The sequence below is a fragment of the Drosophila navojoa genome, chromosome 2 (genome assembly GCF_054131105.1).
Source record: "Drosophila navojoa isolate 15081-1374.11 chromosome 2, UAZ_NAV_1.0, whole genome shotgun sequence".
NCBI lineage: Eukaryota > Metazoa > Arthropoda > Insecta > Diptera > Drosophilidae > Drosophila > Drosophila navojoa.
This window is the reverse complement of record NC_142890.1, coordinates 29,326,840-29,344,508: the sequence shown is the minus strand read 5'-3', so window position 1 is coordinate 29,344,508 and position 17,669 is coordinate 29,326,840. Positions and strand designations below refer to the sequence as shown.

The 17,669-nt window shown below is 37.3% G+C and overlaps 4 protein-coding genes across 4 annotated transcripts in view; all 4 read right to left on the bottom strand.

The window, feature by feature from the left end:
• The window catches only part of ATPsynCF6 (ATP synthase, coupling factor 6), a 118,192-nt gene that overhangs the window by 51,303 nt on the left and 49,220 nt on the right, over window positions 1–17,669 (bottom strand). The window lies entirely within an intron of this gene.
• LOC149092438 (uncharacterized) lies at window positions 99–2,284 on the bottom strand. The gene has a single exon (XM_089257581.1). The coding sequence runs from the start codon at window positions 1,764–1,766 to the stop codon at window positions 99–101; it is 1,668 nt and encodes a 555-aa protein (XP_089113707.1). The 5' UTR covers window positions 1,767–2,284.
• LOC149092437 (uncharacterized) lies at window positions 5,444–6,470 on the bottom strand. Its single transcript, XM_089257060.1, has 6 exons — window positions 6,419–6,470; window positions 6,256–6,357; window positions 6,132–6,194; window positions 5,864–6,054; window positions 5,652–5,805; window positions 5,444–5,587 (listed from the first exon to the last, which is right to left on the bottom strand). Exons 1-6 carry the CDS (start codon window positions 6,468–6,470, stop codon window positions 5,457–5,459), a joined length of 693 nt encoding a protein of 230 aa, XP_089113186.1. The 3' UTR covers window positions 5,444–5,456.
• On the bottom strand, window positions 13,760–15,064 carry LOC115565519 (putative carbonic anhydrase 3). The gene is made up of 5 exons (XM_030390724.2): window positions 14,923–15,064; window positions 14,709–14,863; window positions 14,556–14,646; window positions 14,077–14,496; window positions 13,760–14,013 (listed from the first exon to the last, which is right to left on the bottom strand). The coding sequence occupies exons 1-5, from the start codon at window positions 15,020–15,022 to the stop codon at window positions 13,826–13,828; spliced, it is 954 nt and encodes a 317-aa protein (XP_030246584.2). The 5' UTR covers window positions 15,023–15,064; the 3' UTR covers window positions 13,760–13,825.

Below are 17,669 nucleotides of genomic sequence, written 5' to 3'. Positions count from 1 at the left end.
GAGGCATGTATACGATCATCGTATATTCATATGTTCATGCCTGAACATTCTGCGGGGGGCCAAGTGAGTGACTTCCGGAATTGCTGTCTGTGGAAATCTCAATAATATACAGGACAAATACAAATTTGATAATTGTTAATATTCTTGACGAAATGATCATCAATCCAATCCTTATGTTCGTGCCTGAACATTCTGCGGGGCCCAGAGACTGTGACATCCAGATAAACCGAGTGTGCCACCAGTACCTTGGACTTTTGCTTAGGTGGCGGCTCCCATGCCAAGTGAAGTCGAGCCTCTTTGAAGAACTTCCGCGGCTTTTGGGTGTCATCATTTGTTGCATTAGTATAGCTGAGTGCATCTGTTGAGGAAGTTGTCAATCGTTTCATTGTTGCCAAAGCCAAAGCTTCCAAATGGTAGATATCCTTCGTTTGATCCTGATTCTTTAGAACAGAAATTGATTCGCTTGTAGTGGTTATGGTTGTTTCCCTTAAAATGTTGCTGCTACTTCCAATTGAATCCTTTTCCGATGTAATTGTACTTGCAGTTTTAGTGTCCACAGTTGGTAGCGCTGCTGTGGTTATCACTGGAGAGTTTGAGTCGGTATTGTCGCTGTTCTCTTCAGCTGCACATCCAGCCGCTGTTGCAGTCTCCGCAGAAGTTTGCTCTTCCGTCGTGCGGCCAACTGTGGAAATATCATCCATTGGTCGAACTTCCAATTGGATATCTGTTGATGTATCTTCAGCGATACTCAACGTCGATGTCGAAGTTGTGGCAGAAATTCCATTCTCGTCCTCATCTTCTATGCTCTCCGAATCCAATATCGGAGTTGGTGGAGCCCAGATCTTCTTTATTGGTCTCTTGTCTTCACCCAGCTTTGTTTTTGTTGTTACTACTTGAACTTTATTTTCTTGTTCTGTAGATTTAGTTATATTTCTTCCCATGTGTGGGTTTGCCGGCGGGTTGAAATCCCACTTTTTGAACACAATTGCATCCAAAGCTGCCTGAGATGCTAGCATCTTATCAGCGGTGACCTCGTCACTGTTATCGGAGGAGCTCACGCAATTTCGGATTCTGCCTTCATCATCATTCTTCAGCAGTTCCTTGTCCACTGGCAAATAACGTTTGTAGCGTCTGCATAAACAGTCCCACGCTAACTTGTAGTTACCTACTCCCATTGCGAAATTGCTTATCATTTGTACATCTTCTCCTTTGACATACATTTGCAAGTATAGCAGTTTCGTTTTGTCGCTGATATCCTTTCTGTTGTGGATTATTTTGGTGAACTGCTCGAAGAACGTCGGCCACGCCTTAGGACTTCCATTAAAGTAAGGAAGTGTTGGTCTCTGTCGCTTTGGAGTGTCTTCTTTTATGTTTTGCAGTGCACTTATTTTTCTTTCCAGCCTTTTAGACACTGTGTACACTTTGACTTCCAGTGCGTCTATGCCATCGATTTCATGGACACGCTTGTCATATTTATCCTCCAAATCGGTAAGCGTTGACTGGACTTTATTCCAGAGGAACTCTAGCGTTTCTTTGCTGTCTAGAGCATCCTCCTGGTTGCTGAGCTCAATTTTGGCCTGCACTTCTTCAATGTGCAGCCATACTCTTTGAACTCTTATGCCCAAAAGGTTAAGCAACTTCACCATTGGGCTCGACCAACCGAATAAAAACATCTCTTGCGTTGATGTTTCCGGTATCGTTGCCCAGCTATGAAGTTGGCCTGTGTCTATGGCGTGATCGGCAACTTTGGTCCTGAATTCTGCCATTATGCCATCAAATATTTCTTGTTAAATATTGATGGTTGACGACACAGTTGTGTGTTTATTGTAGATCCATTGGCTTTTCCCGTTGGAGGTTTTTTTGTTTTGATCACTAGGTTGATCTTGCTGTGCCTCGACTCACAGCTTGGGTTGGTAAGCCAATGCACAAATCTACTATTATTTAGCACTTCACTTTGTACTAAACACAAACACTTTTCCTTGTGGACTGCATTGAAGTATTAAAAATACTTCCTCCGGCTCGAAGGACCAGGAACGAATACACTTGACTATGATGGTGTTTAGTTTCGTATTGATCTTTATTATTCTGAGCCTGGGTTTATATACCCAGACTCATGTATAATTTCAACCCTTAAATCTAATGTATCTATTGCTGAGTGTGTAAGGCTCAGTATTGGGCTATTACATATTCTTATCTTATCGCTGAGTGTGTAAGACTCCGCGTTGGTCTATTAGCTATTCTTATCCTATCGCTGAGTTTGTAAGGCTCAGCGCTCGTCTCCTTCGTAATCTGACTCTGGGGTTGCAAGGGTTGGTCTTCATTTGTATATTTATGCAGTCCGTACATGTGGCCCTTATCGCTATCACAGCGCACCACCTGCTAGTCGCTGAGTGCGTCGGAGGCATGTATACGATCATCGTATATTCATATGTTCATGCCTGAACACTTTCCATGACGCATCTACTGTTGAAGGTAGAGGGCCAGATCCCACTTCTGATGTCGGAACAGTATTAGTATCAGTCATCGTTTCGCGCAGCGAGTTTCGTTCGCACTTGAATCCTAGACGCAACTAACTTGTGTCTCTCAATTATTCTTTGTGCCTACTCCCGAACCTCACTCGGCGACAGCGACACAACGCTGTCGCCCCGCTAAAACGGTACTTCTTAAGCGACAACATGCAAATATTGGCTGATGCAATATGATGAAATCAACTCCGAAAACTACAACCACACTCATATAACCTCATTACACACCGACACTATAACCACACGCATAAGTACGAAGGCATATAGAAAAGGGAAAATATGCGAGCAGGTAGTAAGCACAATTACAGTGCGCGCCAACATATTAATACTACTTGCTTCGACATATATATATACATATACATATATATACAAAAATGAAAATTCCTTGGCGACGATCCCATTGGCCCTCTGATGAGTATACCACACTGTTGAAAGATTTTACAATGATTATGTAAAAATAAAAATTTTTTGTTATTGTTTTTACTTACATGTATACATATCCACATACACACATACATGCATATGTGCAAATCTTTATTCTTGCTGCCCTGTGCTGTTAATAATGTACGTGCGTATACATATGTATGTACATATGAATGTTTATAACACATGAATTTGACTTGCGCCTGCCAAGGGCTTTTAATTGTGCGGACGACTTTTGATCAGCTCCGCGGAGGAAGTGTTAAGTGTTATTGCTATTATTAAGAATCGCGCCAATATAACTACCTATTCTTTAATTATTTTTAATTTACGTTTATTTATGTTGATTTTACCAACAATCTTTTCGGTTTGCCACTTACAATTTTTCCTAATTAAAATTAAAACAAACTGATCAATAATAAATTTTCGGTGCTGGCAGCAAGGATGGGTGGGAGAAAACCATTCCTTATCTAAAAATGATTTTGCTGTAGCGTGCATGCAGTACAGAACAATTTTCTCTTTAATGCGAGCGATGTATGGCTTCTTTTCGAAAATAGTCCTAAATGTTTCGAAATGCAGCTTTATCAAATTGTAAAAATGGTCGGAAGGGGCCTTCAATTTAAGATATCTATTTATATAATGAAAATTTTTATTGAGCATCAAATACTCAGAAGAACACTGCATTTCGTCTGATGATTTTAGAAGATTTGTACAAACTTCGCAATCAGTGTTTTGCAACAGTTTGTGCAGAAGATACCCAGCAAAATATCGCAATGCATTTTCATTAAAATCATTTTGTATATTGGCAATGGTTGTATCTAATGACAATTCTATTTCTGAATCATCATCTAAAGGTTCAATATCTGTTGGAGTCTGAGATGAATTACATTGTTCATGAAAAACAGATAATTGGGACCCGCTATCTTTTATGATATTGGCCAACATCAAATCTTCATCTGGAATACAATTTCCAGATACCGAAGTTGATGTCAACATTTTCATGGATAGCATTTTAGACAGTATTGTATTGAATTCGAATACTGTTGGATTACTATTTGTTCCTCCCCGACATCTAATCAAATAAAATAAATTCTCTAACGGATCTTGATTTAATTTGGATGTGGCAACAAAGAACAGATCATTGATAGGATTGCTATCAAATAGCACATGACTATTTAAGCAATCAAAGAGGTTATTAATTTTTTCAATAAATATTGCCGTTGCAACTGCATTGTCTTTGCAATCAGCAAACCCACCTGAATCTATAACAGTGCGTATCGCAGAAGCTACACTGTGGCTAAAGATTTGTGTGGCAAATTTAACTTTCATTTTTTCAAAACAATTCGGACTGACATGTTTTAGAGTTAATTTCGGACATAAGCGAGTTAAATTTTTGGTTTCAGTTTCATATAATTTTCTAATTATTCCCCATGAAACTGTGCCATCAGGTGCTCAAATATTATTCTTTAAAAGAATATTTCGAAGAGATTTTATTAGATGCGGTGCATCAAATATTGCAAAAATCTCTTCGCCATTGACTTCAAATGAAGAATTATTTAAATTAATACCCCATCTATTGAAAACTGCTCTATTATTGGATCCCTGATCGCAGACAACGGCTTTGACATTAAGCCCCAATGCTTGCGATAAATTGTCTTCCTCGTCACTTGGATTTGGAATGTGGCTGATCGGATGCTGCTGTTCTGTGTCAGATGGCTTCACAAAGCCATCCAATACTTTGTCTAAATTTTTCTTTGTATAGCTATAAGGAATAATATCTTCTTCCTGAAAGTCTATTGAATAAATGTCATCACTTACGTCAGCATTTTTATTTGAGAGCAAATTTGAATTGCCCCAATGTAAAGTTGGAACTGCATTATTTCTTAAAAAACGTTTACCAATATATTTCCGCTCAAAATGCCTGTTACATATTCTAGACCTTTTTGGGTCGAAATTATTTGGTAAATTACATGCTTTAATCCATTTGTTTAACTCAAATTCTTTAGACGGAAACGCAAATAATCTACCCTCTAGTACTGGTAAGTGGTTCGTAGCTGGTGAAATCACTACTTACTAGGGTACCACCACTACTTACTTTGCTGACCCTAAGCAATGCATTTCATCATTTCGTTTTTTGTATGAAATGTCCGCAAAAAGGGTCAATCGCCACCACATCGTTTACCGCGAACTAGTGAATTGCGTCACCATAAAAGGGCTAATTACATGGGTACCCATGCCAGGAGTGGTAATGTGAGTACCCATGAAAGGGCTAGTTACATGAGTACCCATACCAGGGGTGGTGATATGAGTACCCATGCCAGGGGTGGTGATATGAGTACCCATGAAAGTGCTAGTTACATGAGTACCCATGCCAGGGGTGGGGATATGAGTACCCATGCCAAGGGTGGTAAAAGAATGAAAAAATTTTTAAATATTTATAATTTTTTTTATATTTTTTTTTTTTTCAAAATATAGTTTTTTCTATATTTTACTTTTCTATGCTATAATAATTTATAGATTTTCATTTTCAGTTTCTTTTTTTTTTACGCTTGTATTTAAAAAAAAGCGCTTTTTCTGCAGCTGCATGGCCTTCCTAAGTTGTTCTTCGGCCGAACCACTGCCATCAACCAGATTTATTGCATCTAGGGAACAAATGTGAAGATTAAATTTTGTAATTAAATCGGCAATGAATTAAATAATACTTACCAATTAATACGTCATAGAAAGTGCTCTCTTCTTTCAAGGCAGCTTTGCCTTGAGCGCCATTTACATTGTAGGCTAACACAACCGGATTAGCCATAATATTTTTAAGGTTTTTTAAAATCCCCCCAGCCATAATATGGATCCTAATCGCATCAATCTGTAAACAAAGTATGAATTAGGATTTAAGAAACAATTGAAACTGTGTTAATACTAACATAAAGCTCTCGGTTTGTATTGTTTATTTCCGTATTTATTTTCTTAAGGGCTTCTACGGTCTGGATAGGAAATTGTTTAGCCACCTTTTGTCCTTGTCCGTGCTGCTTTGTAAGTCCTTTTATAATGGCAGTCTGCTCGGAAGAAGCTTCTACAAGGACCCCGATTTTTTCCTGTGTTACTTTTTGGTCAGCTAAATTTTAATATATTTAAATTGAATATATATAGGTATGAATATTTAACTAAAAGCTCATTTAATCATACTTATACCTCTTAACGAATGCATTTCTTCTACAAGAATATCCAGTTTTTCCTGAACCACTTTCGTTTCGGCTGAAAAACAAGTAAATAAATTTAATAGATCATTTTAAATAAAATATCGTGACACACTTACCACGTGACGAACGAACTTGTTCTGTTAGGTCAAGAACAAGCTGTTCAAGGCGCCCAATACTTGTAGAGCAATTGCAGCTCGATTTTTGAACGGAAAAATAAAAGATTTAATACTTAATTTATTTCTATTTATTCAAATTAATTAGCACAATTTAAGCACTTACGGTTATTAGAAAAGTCCATCCGCCTAATTTTCTTTTCCGGACTGACCGACATTTTTTAAAAATTAAATTCTTCTAATAAATAATCACTCAGTTGTTAAATTTAATTATAAAGCACGTAAATATTTAAAATTAGAAGTTTGACAATCCACTCAATCTTCTATTGCATGTACATATGTGTTAATATTTACGTTTGTTTTCTGCTTCAAAACTTCACTTAACTTGCTCAACGGGCGAACTCAGCAGCCTTCGAACAACGAGGAAGAGCAGAAAGCATAAATGAAAACAAACGGTACTTCCATTACAATTGTTCTTGTAAATTATGAAAGGAACAGCGACAGAAAGCGAAGATTGTTTTTTACCTTCGTTATGGACTATTCGCAAAACACAAAAAATATATGTAATGAGAGTACCGTTTTTTATACCCTGAACCCATTGAAAATGGGAAATCAGGTAATAATGTTTTTGTGTAAAAGTATGTAACAGGCAGAAGGAATCATCGCAGACCCCACAAAGTATATATATTCTTGATCAGCACGATGAGCTGAGTCGATATAGCCCTGTCCGTCTGTCCGTCCGTCCGTCCGTCCGTCTGTCTGTCCGTATGAACGCCGAGATCTCAGAAGATATAAAAGCTAGAGAGCTGAAATTTTGTGTGCATACTCGTGTATACCATACGCAGTACGAGTTTGCTTTCTTTTTTCGATAACTCATCCGATAACTTTTTTATCGAGAATAATCGAAAAATTGATTTTGTTTTTTGAGCCTCATTGGAGTACTATTAAACGTAGAGACTTCAGATTTACTGTGTATATATATATGATGAATACACAGATTTTGGATACCACGCTCCCTTCGCCCCCAATTTGTAAAAAACGTATTTCAAGTACTAGAGACTTGTGCTTTGGAATGTACACACATTTTGACCATATAATTACGCCCAGAAAGTTTCATCAAGATCGTATGTTTACAAAAGAAGTTATTCACCAAGTAAATTCTCATACTATTGTCCACACTGCAGCGCAGCCCAAGCGCAGTCGCTGCTTACTGCGCAGTTAGCAGAGCGCGGGCGCGTGAGGGTGGATGCATGTAAATATATGTGTGCGTGCATAAAAGAAGTGCAGAATGATAGGAATATCAGCTTGGAGGGTTCAGGGTATCTCCTAGTCGAGCAGTCTCGACTAGAGTCTTCTTACTTGTTTTCATTTATGTTTTCTGCTGTTTCATGCCTATAGTTTGTTGCTCAGTGGTTCGGCGTTCGCTTACCATAGTACCATGTAATGACTAGTGGGGTAGGTAGTTCAATTATGGTCAATCTCCACCTCCAGTACTACAGGGATTCTAAACAGTATGATTTGTCTCATCAATTAGTTTGTTTGTTGATAAAACAGCAGAGCGAAAACAGTAACTATCTAACAAACGATCATATAGGATTAATTTGCCGGGGACGTCTACATATCTCATATAAAAAAAGCTGAAATAACAATAATTTGCAATTTACAAAAAAGAGTTTTCCGCGGGATTTGAACTCGCACCCTAGCCTAATAGCATGTTTGTCAAAATATCTAAAAAAAATTCCGGCGGCGCTTCTGCCTACAGCATCACCACGTCGTTTTGAACAATACCAATTAAAACGAATTCACATTTTTTTTATGACGCCATATAGCAAAGGAAAAATCAGAGTAGAGGCTGGAAATGTTATGCCCGTAGACAGACTTATGTATATAAGAAAAACAAAATTTAAACTTATAATCAAATTGTTTGACTAACAAAAAGGAAAGTGTTGACTGCCATTCATTCATTAAATATCTATTTTATAAAAAATTAGTTTAAACTATGGTAATTTTACGTGGGGAGCATGGAAATGACTTGAAAAACTCGTTTCAAATCGACTCGAAGGTTCTATAAATTAATTAAGATCCCCATTGCTATTTCGATGGCCAACTTGTGGTGTTCCCTGGATACCGATTACAAATTTATAGTCGCTAATAATAATAATAATAGCTAATTCGAGCGGCGACTTTAACGACTGAAGATATATTTCTACTTAAATATAAATTTAATAAATGCCATGAATGAGTATTCTGCAGTTGGTAACGCCCGACTGCAATGTTCTTACTTGTTTTAATTAGGGAACAAGATAGAGTTCAAAGATCTAGAATTCGCAGCAATCGTTTGCGTAGGTTTGCAGAGCAGAGAATAAATACAATTAATTGACAAACTTTGCCTTTGCTGCAAGGGGCTTTGGTTTCCACATCAAATGGACAGACTTCGTTCCCAATATATTATTAAGAACAATCAGCATAATGCGCAGATTTTATTTTTGTCGACAAAATTTCCATCAGAAGATGGCATTTACAAGTTTTGTAAGTTTTGTAGCCGCACAATGAAATTAGGTAAAGTGCTTTGTCACCATTACGAATGGCTTAGATTTTCCAAATCTTCCACAATGCTTAGAAGATCTGACACCTTTTGAAGAACGTTTAATATCTCCACGACTTCCATTTCTGATTATAAAATCTTTAGGGCTTGAGCGTCAGAGTGCAATAAAAGGAGCTGTTGTTAATGTCCCGATCCCAATGGTCAATGGATTCACATCACTCCCAAGGGCTTTTCATGAAGCCGAGGCTGTTCAGCTTCACCTCAAACGTAGAATGGAATATAACCATGATTATGGCCACTTAAAATTATTACCGTCATGCGTTTTTTAGTTTCAACAGAGCTTTATCAGAAGCATACTATTTCTATTAAAGAAGAAAGAATGTCTTCGCTTTTATCAGCCCCTCAGAGTATACCATTTTTTGCAACAGCTGAAGACAATGCTATTGTTGGTGAACTTGTAAATACTGAGACGCATGAGGTCCAAGAAAATGTTGAAATAGAAGAGCTTAATCCAGGAGGGCAAGAAACATTATTAGACAACATTCAGACAGATAATATTAGTATGCAAAGAATTCAAATGGCTCCTGGCGAAGGACAATGACCCCTTGATTTCATTGGAGATGAGGATGCAAAGGAATTATCTTTTCCAACTGTCTTTGCAGGCAATAAAAGGAAGTATTTGGTTAGTTATTCAACTATTGTTAAATCTGAGCTGCGAAACTTTGATAGGAGAGGTTTTAGAACCGATAAAATACTTTATTCTTATAAAAAGTTGGAAATGATGTATATTAGAAGCAACTCTTCCATTTGTCTGCGTAAGCACACTGCTCCTTCGTGCATTACGGTAGCTAATGCTCTAAGTGATGATCACATGAGCAATTCAATTCTTCACGATGAAAGCTATCGAATTTTGAAGGGTATTCGGTCTTCTCCAGCTCACTGGGAAGGTGAGAAAAAAAAAAGTTATGGCAATGATAAGAAAGTTTGACTTAACAACCTTTTTCATCAAATTGTCTGCTGCAGAGACTAGGTGGACCGAGCTATTAGTCATTTCAAAAAGAAATGTTGATAAAATAGAAATCAGAAGAAAGCGCAGCAGCTTTACAGTTGTCGGAAAAAGCCAGACTTATTAGAACAGATCCAGTATAGACAGGTTCTTAAATTAATGAAAAATCAAGGAGGTATTTTTGGCAATCATCCAATTATAAAATATTATTGGCGTGTTGAATTCCAATAAAGCGGTTCTCCTCATATAGACGGAATTTTTGGCTTAAAGATGCCCCCAAAGCTGATCTTGTTGATGACGAATGTAGGCAGAGGTCTATTCCACCCGTAATAGAATTATTTAACAAATTTATCACTACTGACGTGACTGACGTTGATATAAATGATTTGATTGAATACCAAAAGCACAATCACGAGCATTCATGTATGCGAGAAATAAAGGGAACTCGCATAAGCCGCTTTGGTATTCCTTAACCTCCAATGCCACAATCGGAAAGTGAACGATTCATTTCATTTGACAGTTTTTTATGTCATAATCATATTAACCTCAGCTACGAGGAATACTAGATGGGAATTAGGTCTGGGTTGAAAAAGCCCAGTTTTCTTAGCTAATTAGATATAGGAGTTTTAACATCAATCAAGATAGGCAAACCCCATTTCAGAGAATTAGTAATGTTATTCTTTCATTGGAGGCAGGAGCAGATTGAATTATTTGAGCGAAATTGGATGAATAAGAAAATCATCAATAGCGAACGTGATAAATTTGACATATTTAGGGATCGACCAACTGTGTTAGAAGACGCTCTCAGAGAGGTAATTGACGGTGAACATGAAGTAGTTAATGATTTACAAAATCAAATAGTTTTAGATGAAGAATTTAGAGTGTTAGCATTCCCAGAGATAAGCTCTCAGTTAAGTCTTTTCAACTTAAACCCCATCGCAAGTGAAGAATTGGACAATATTCGTATTGTCAGACTGCCGCCTATGATTTCGAATGAAAATTTACTAAGTGTCATAAACAAAAAGCATTTAATTGTTCATGTTTCATGTTCTTCATCTCAAAAACTTGTTTTATGTGTTTGTTTGTTGGCGGTGAGGCAGGAGTCGGAAAAAGTCGACTTATTTCAACACTTTATCAGTCGTTGACAAAATTTTAAAATAGTCAGCCAGGCTGTAATGTGAATTCGGCTAAGGTACTTTTGTGTGCTCCAACTGGAAAAACAGCTTTTGGAATCAATGGTTCCACCTTACATACAATGTTTTCTCTCCCTTTGAATCAGTCCGGATCAACATTTAAAGAATTGAGTGCTGATTTGCTTAACTCTATAAGATCTAACTTAATTGATCTTAAAATATTAATAATTGATGAAATTTCAATGGTTGGGGCAAAAATGCTGTCTTATATTGACTTTCGTCTTAAACAAATCTTCAATAATAGAGAAACTGCTTTTGGAGGTGTGTCAATACTAATTTTTTGTGATCTTAGGCGACTACGTCCTATCGGTGATAGATGGATATTTCAATCCACTTCTGAACCTCATAATCCGTATAGTGCTATATTTGGGTCATCTTTGTGGCAATGCTTTAAGTTTTTTGAACTTACCGAGATAATGCGTCAGGGAAATGATCAACCATTTGCCATAGCTTTAAGTAATATCGCAATGTCCCTAGAAGATATAGCTCTATTGCGCACAAGAATTCGCAGCAATGAGCAAGTCCCAGATGACGTTATTCTTCTGTTCGAAACTAATGCCGATGTTGATAATTCTATAAAGCTTAATTCAATTTCAAGCGAGCAGCATGTAGCAAGTGCAAAGGATTTCGTGAAAGCCATACAGTTAACGAATTTGGCTAAAAGTAGAATTCTTGAATCCGTGAAGGATTTTAAAACCGCCCAAAAGCAAGATCTTACTTCTTCCCTTATATTAAAGACCTCTGCTAAGTATATGGTGACAGTTAATATTGACACTGCCGATGGTCTTGTCAACGGAGCAACTGGCATTTTAATGGACATAGGTTTCAACTCATCCACACTCTCTATTTTGTGGATAACATTTTTCGAAGAGAGTGTAGGATCCAATGCGCGTGCTAAATGCGCACATCATGAAGAGCCTTAATGGACTCCAGTACAGAAAACCATTAAAATTGTTCAACTTTTAGCAAATGAGCAAGTTACAATTGATCGTGAGCAATTCCCCGTAGTACCTGCTGAGGCTATTACTATTTATAAAAGCCAAGCCGCTATTTACAGCAAAGTAGTAGTTCATACGAATCAAAGAATGCGACGTGAAGCATTGTATGTAGCTTGCAGTAGAGCAACCAAGGCATCTGGTCTCTATTTAATTAGTGATTCTAGCTCTCTTGTTATTCAGGAATTAATTCTTTTACGGTCTGAACAAATCTAAAGACTCATTTCGATCATTCGATCAATGGTACAGGCTTTAACGCAATATTTCACAATACCGAAAGTCTGAATTGCCGTTTTCCTTATATTTCGTCGTCCACAATATTCTTTGCGAAAATTTGAAATGGAGTTTATACAGATATTTGAGCAGTTTAATTTATTAACAAATAGTCAGTCAGTTATCTTAGTTGATTTTAACTTGTGCTTGAGAGCTATGTCCGGTTGTTGCAAAAGAATTTATCATTTTCTACGTTCAAATAATTTTGATTCTCTTTAAATTTAAATTCTTCAACAACCAAGTCCGATGTCCACATTGATTGGGTGTTTTCTAATTTACCAAGTGGAACTAGTAGCGCGAGGACCTATGAAACAATGTATAGTCATTATAGTGCAATTTCTTCAGGGCTTGATTTCAAACTATTTGCAGAACAGTAGGTCTTAAATTTAAAAATTAAAAATATATATGTATTTTAATATTGTTGAATTTTGAATTTCATCACTATGTTTAGAAACACTCATGTTGCAGCAGATAGCAATAGTTTGCAACATTGTGAAATTCATTTTCATGCAAAAACAACATCGATCGTAATGTTGAGTGTCGCGACGCTTGTCTAGAAACATTATGTGTCTGACGAATTTGACTAGCACGCATGGAATGTTGCTGCGTCTCGATCTGTCATGTTGCGATTCTTGAGCTGTGTAGCGTAAGTCGTAATACAAAGTAGTACAACTACTGTGTAATCTTATTTCGGGCCTAGTTTTTTTAACAAATATTATAATATTTTTAAGTCTACTTTATTTATTATATTTATATTTATTTTATATTATATTATATTAAATGTCTGCATTATTTTTTATATTTATTTATTTTATATTATATTATAGATTATTATTAGAATGTAAACGTAAATTAGTAAAATTAAACTATGGTAATTTTACGTGGGGAGCATGGAAATGACTTAAAAACTCATTTTAAGTCGACTCGAAGGTTCTATAAATTAACAAAACGTCGTACTGTTCCATGGATACCGATTACAAATTTATAATCGGAAGCTAATTCGAGCGGCGACTTTAACGACTGAAGATATATTTATACTTAAATTTAAATTTAATAGATGCCACTATAGGAATATACTATCACGCATACGGACTGTGAGTGAGTATTCTGCAATTGGTAACGCCCGACTGCAACGTTCTTTATAACTGATTTTCGATAAGTGTTTTAATCTATAGCAACATAATGGGATGCACTATCGATTTTGAATGTATAATAATATTAATTCTCTTGAGGGTTGAGGCCGCATAGAAATCTAAGACCAACTCTCAGATTCTATCCATTCTGTATGTAATAATAATTACTTCACCATGACAACTAAAGGGTGTTGACTGGGAGTTACACATATAAAAATAGTATGGAATTTAGCTTTCTTATCAGATATGTGCATCACTCTAAACCTGTAAAGTGGATGTGACGCAATTAGAGCTCTGATGTCTTTAATCGTAGCTCCGGGTGTTGTCGAGTGAGAGTGAGATGGCATTCGGCAAAGAATTCACTTCATACCATTTAAATTTTGCACATATTCAGTAAATTTTATTGTGTTGGTTATTCATTTTTTCAATTATTTAGGAATGTAGTAGACGGGTCGATCATTAATATCTTGAATAGCGCGGTAGTTGTTTACTAAAGATTGCTCACGCGAGTCTTGTAAGTCCCAGAATTTGCTGATGTGTCGTCTAGGTAGATTGGCAGCTTCTCCAAAGACAGTCCAAGTGACGGATTCTGCGCAGTCGGGTGTGGTTAATGATCCTACAGGATAGAGGAGAGTTGACATGGGATTAGCATGTGCAGACATATTCCTACAATACTTACCATTATATGAGTAAAAATGGTTAGTGTTAACGCTGGCCAGTAGTTGCTGGGCAGAGTAGCGGCCAGTCAAATTGGTACTTGATCCGTATTGAGCAATCTGAGGCAATTGATTAAAGATCCCAATTAGCCCCAAATGCGGCGAGAGCACTCTGTTTACAGCCCTGAGCATAACTCCCAAAACAGCTAGGCCATCCCAGTACTCGCTGGCTTCGGCTACCGTTTTATCGGAATAGCGTAGGTTCTTATGGACAATATGTATTTCAACATCGTAACGGTTATCGTTAATGGTATGCTCAGAGCCCTTGCTGCTGGAAGAGCCCCAATGAAAGTGGGCACTTTGAGCTTCAAAGGTGCCTGGCAATAATCCTCCATTGATATAAGGACGTTGTCCGTTGCGTGTAGGAGGCAATACAATGTTCGCTGAGGTAAGTAAAATATGTTTCTTTAGAAGTCACTCATCACTTGAACCAACCGCCCACCTGTGTGTCCATTATTTGTCATTACCAACGGTGACTGCAGAGTCTCGTCATAGTTGTAAAAAGCTATACGCCGTGCACTGGTTACAATGGCCTAGCAAGAGGTAACGGGGGTTATAAGCCTTAAAAGGTATTAGAGACCGGTTAGCTAGCTACCTGACTGCTGCTCAATGCGATTGGCGATTGCTGCAAGCCATCTTGACAGGTTCCTTCCCAATCCTTACCTTGTTGGTCATAGTTGTAGCTTCCACTTGCCTGTTCGGCTGCTTCTTCTGCTCTTATATCATTGAAGTAGATCTCAGATAGTCGAGCTTGTTGGAAGTTGAATAATATTAATCTGCTCCTAGCAATTAAAAAGCATTTACCTCACCTTGCGAACAGACAATGCCAAGGGCTGCTAGCATTAAAAACTGGAGTACCAATCCCGAACGGCTTGAATCGTACATTTCTTTCGTTTTAAAAATATTCATTAGTATCTGGCTAATTCTACGCTAAGTAACGCTTGCAACCAGACTGCACCAATTCTGCGTTTGCCTGAAACCTTTTATAGCTGTAAAGCCCGCTCCAAGGCTCATTACAGATAAGAAAGTAGCTCGAGAGACTATGGGGACGGGACCTATCATCTGGCGATATAGGCAATCAGCTCGCATTTTGCGCGCTCAACCTTGCTAGTTGCGGGCTAGTAATAATCAGCAGTTGCATCACCTAAAATGCTAATCGTGGTCTTTTTGCAAGCGTTTCTTCCCGAACACATCGCCAGCAGAGAGGTCTTTTAGTTTTCGTGGGTATGTTGACAGCCCTTAGCTTTGCCATTTCACAAGTTCGCATGATTATGATTTAATATTTAATATTTTATTTAGCTTAGTTAGCCTTCTCTTGAGACTTAACCGTGGAGACTTTGTGGTCTTTCTTGTATTGTATTGTTGTATATATTACTTGCACTCCTCGTTGTTGATCTTGCGGGTTGGCTTATTGTTCGAGCAAATAGTTGGTTCTTTCCGTTAGCTGCATTTTAAAGCTATCCAATGCACATTGGGCAAGCGAGCCGATTTTTCGACGAAAATTCAAATTTGATCAGAACGACGAGCTGAGTCGATATAGCCCTGTCCGTCTGTATGATTGCGTCGATCTCAGAAGATACAAAAGCTAGAGAGCTGAAATTTGGCATGCATACTTGTGCATACGCAGTACGAGTTTGTTTTTTTTTTCGATAAATCATCCGATAACTTTTTATCGAGAATAATCGATAATTTGATTTTGTTTTTTTCAGCCTCATTTGAACAGTATTAGACCAGTAGGCTTCAGATTTGCTGTGTATATACACATGGTGAATACAAACATTTTGTAATTTACATAAAAGAAGTGCAGAATGATAAGAATATCAAACATTTATTTATAATTGCAAGATTTGCCTTTCTACAGAACGTGGAAAGCCTATGTTTCTGCATAACAATATGTAAATTTGGAGTAAGCATTTGTATACTCATTCACGAAAGTGAAATGAGTATATTGGTTTTGTGCAATGTCCGTCTTGCTGTCCGTCCGTCTATCCGTATGAACGCAGTCTATTTCGACGCTATTGGAGCTAGAGACTTGAAATTTGGAACATATACCCGTGTATATCTCCGATTTATAGTGTTAAAATTTTCTGGATCCGCCCACTAGGGGCGTGGCAAATCGTAAAATGCATTTTTCGTATGCCAGATATCATGTTAGTTGAAAAGCTAGAAAGCTGAAATAAGGTATGTAGATCCTCTTCAAATTTGGATAGTTAGGTTACTAGTAATCTCTATCGATGTCCCAAAAATAATAACTGCAACGTTCTTACTTGTTTTTAATTCACAGACCGTGTATCTACCGCATACTCATACTTTCCAATGAATGGATCTCATATATGTTCTTGTTTAAATTTTCTGTTTACTTTTTCTTATAATTTATTTATATTCCTAATGAAGAAAGCTAAAAATATATAGTTTTTATTAAAAGTTTGTTCTGTTAGTTTTAAGAAAAAATTTTAAATATGTAACGTATTTTCAGTTTTTTATTTTTCTAGTTGCTTGCGAGCTCATAGCTCATATCAGCAAGTGAACCAGTGAGCCAACTGAGTGAGCCGGCTCATCCCAATGAGCTGAGCCATGAGCCATGTATAAAATACAATGCAAGAAGCAAAGTAAATGACGAAAATGAGGCTCGAGACGGAGAGAGATGCTTCAGCCGAGGGTGGCGCAATTGTTGTTATTTGAAAAATAGAATATAGGCACGAGCGTTGAGGATGTGTGTATGTGGCTTTTAGTCTGAGGACAAGAAGTGAAGCGACAACGAGAGAATTGCGACTCGCTGCGTTCAAAGCAGAGGAATAAATATCGCTTCCTGAAATAAAAGGAATATATCGTGGAGCAAAATAAATTAGAGCCATCCGACATGTATATAAAAGTAACGGCTCAACAGGACAGAACCTGGGTTTGATTGCGGACTGTATCCTAACCGCATTTCAGTGAGACAATTATCTCTTTTTTATTGTGAGGTTCAAAAATCGGAAGCTGCTAGAGTTGATAACGGCGCAGGACTTGAAGAAGCATGCCTCCAGACTGCTTATTTATTATTGCGTTGAGAATTTACATCATTTCCATGAAACGAAGGAATAGTTAGATTATGATTAAAATATAGATATGTGTGTATTTATCAAAGCACAAGCCTCTAATTAATTTAGCTTGACAACGGAATAGCTTCTCCTGCAATGAATATGCAACGTAAGTGTTAAATTTAGATGTTTACATTAATTTATATTTATACATTTAGTTATTATATATACGTATATTTTCAGATGCCACCGGTACTGCGGCTCTGTCTACTGCAGGGACAGTCTCCGAAACACCAAAACGTCCGCGCGAAAGTTTTCCATTTTGCATTAATGCGCCAGCAATCGATTCTTGTTTGCAGAATCGTTCACACAAAAATTAGAGGATTGTCATAGCAAAAGTATTGCGACTTTGTATTAAGAAACACACCAAGATTGTGCCCACTGCCGAAAATGGGTTAGATTGCGGTCTTAAGCCAGATACATATGTGTTTGTCAAAGCACAAGTCTCTAGTCCTTGAATTACGTCGTAACAAAAT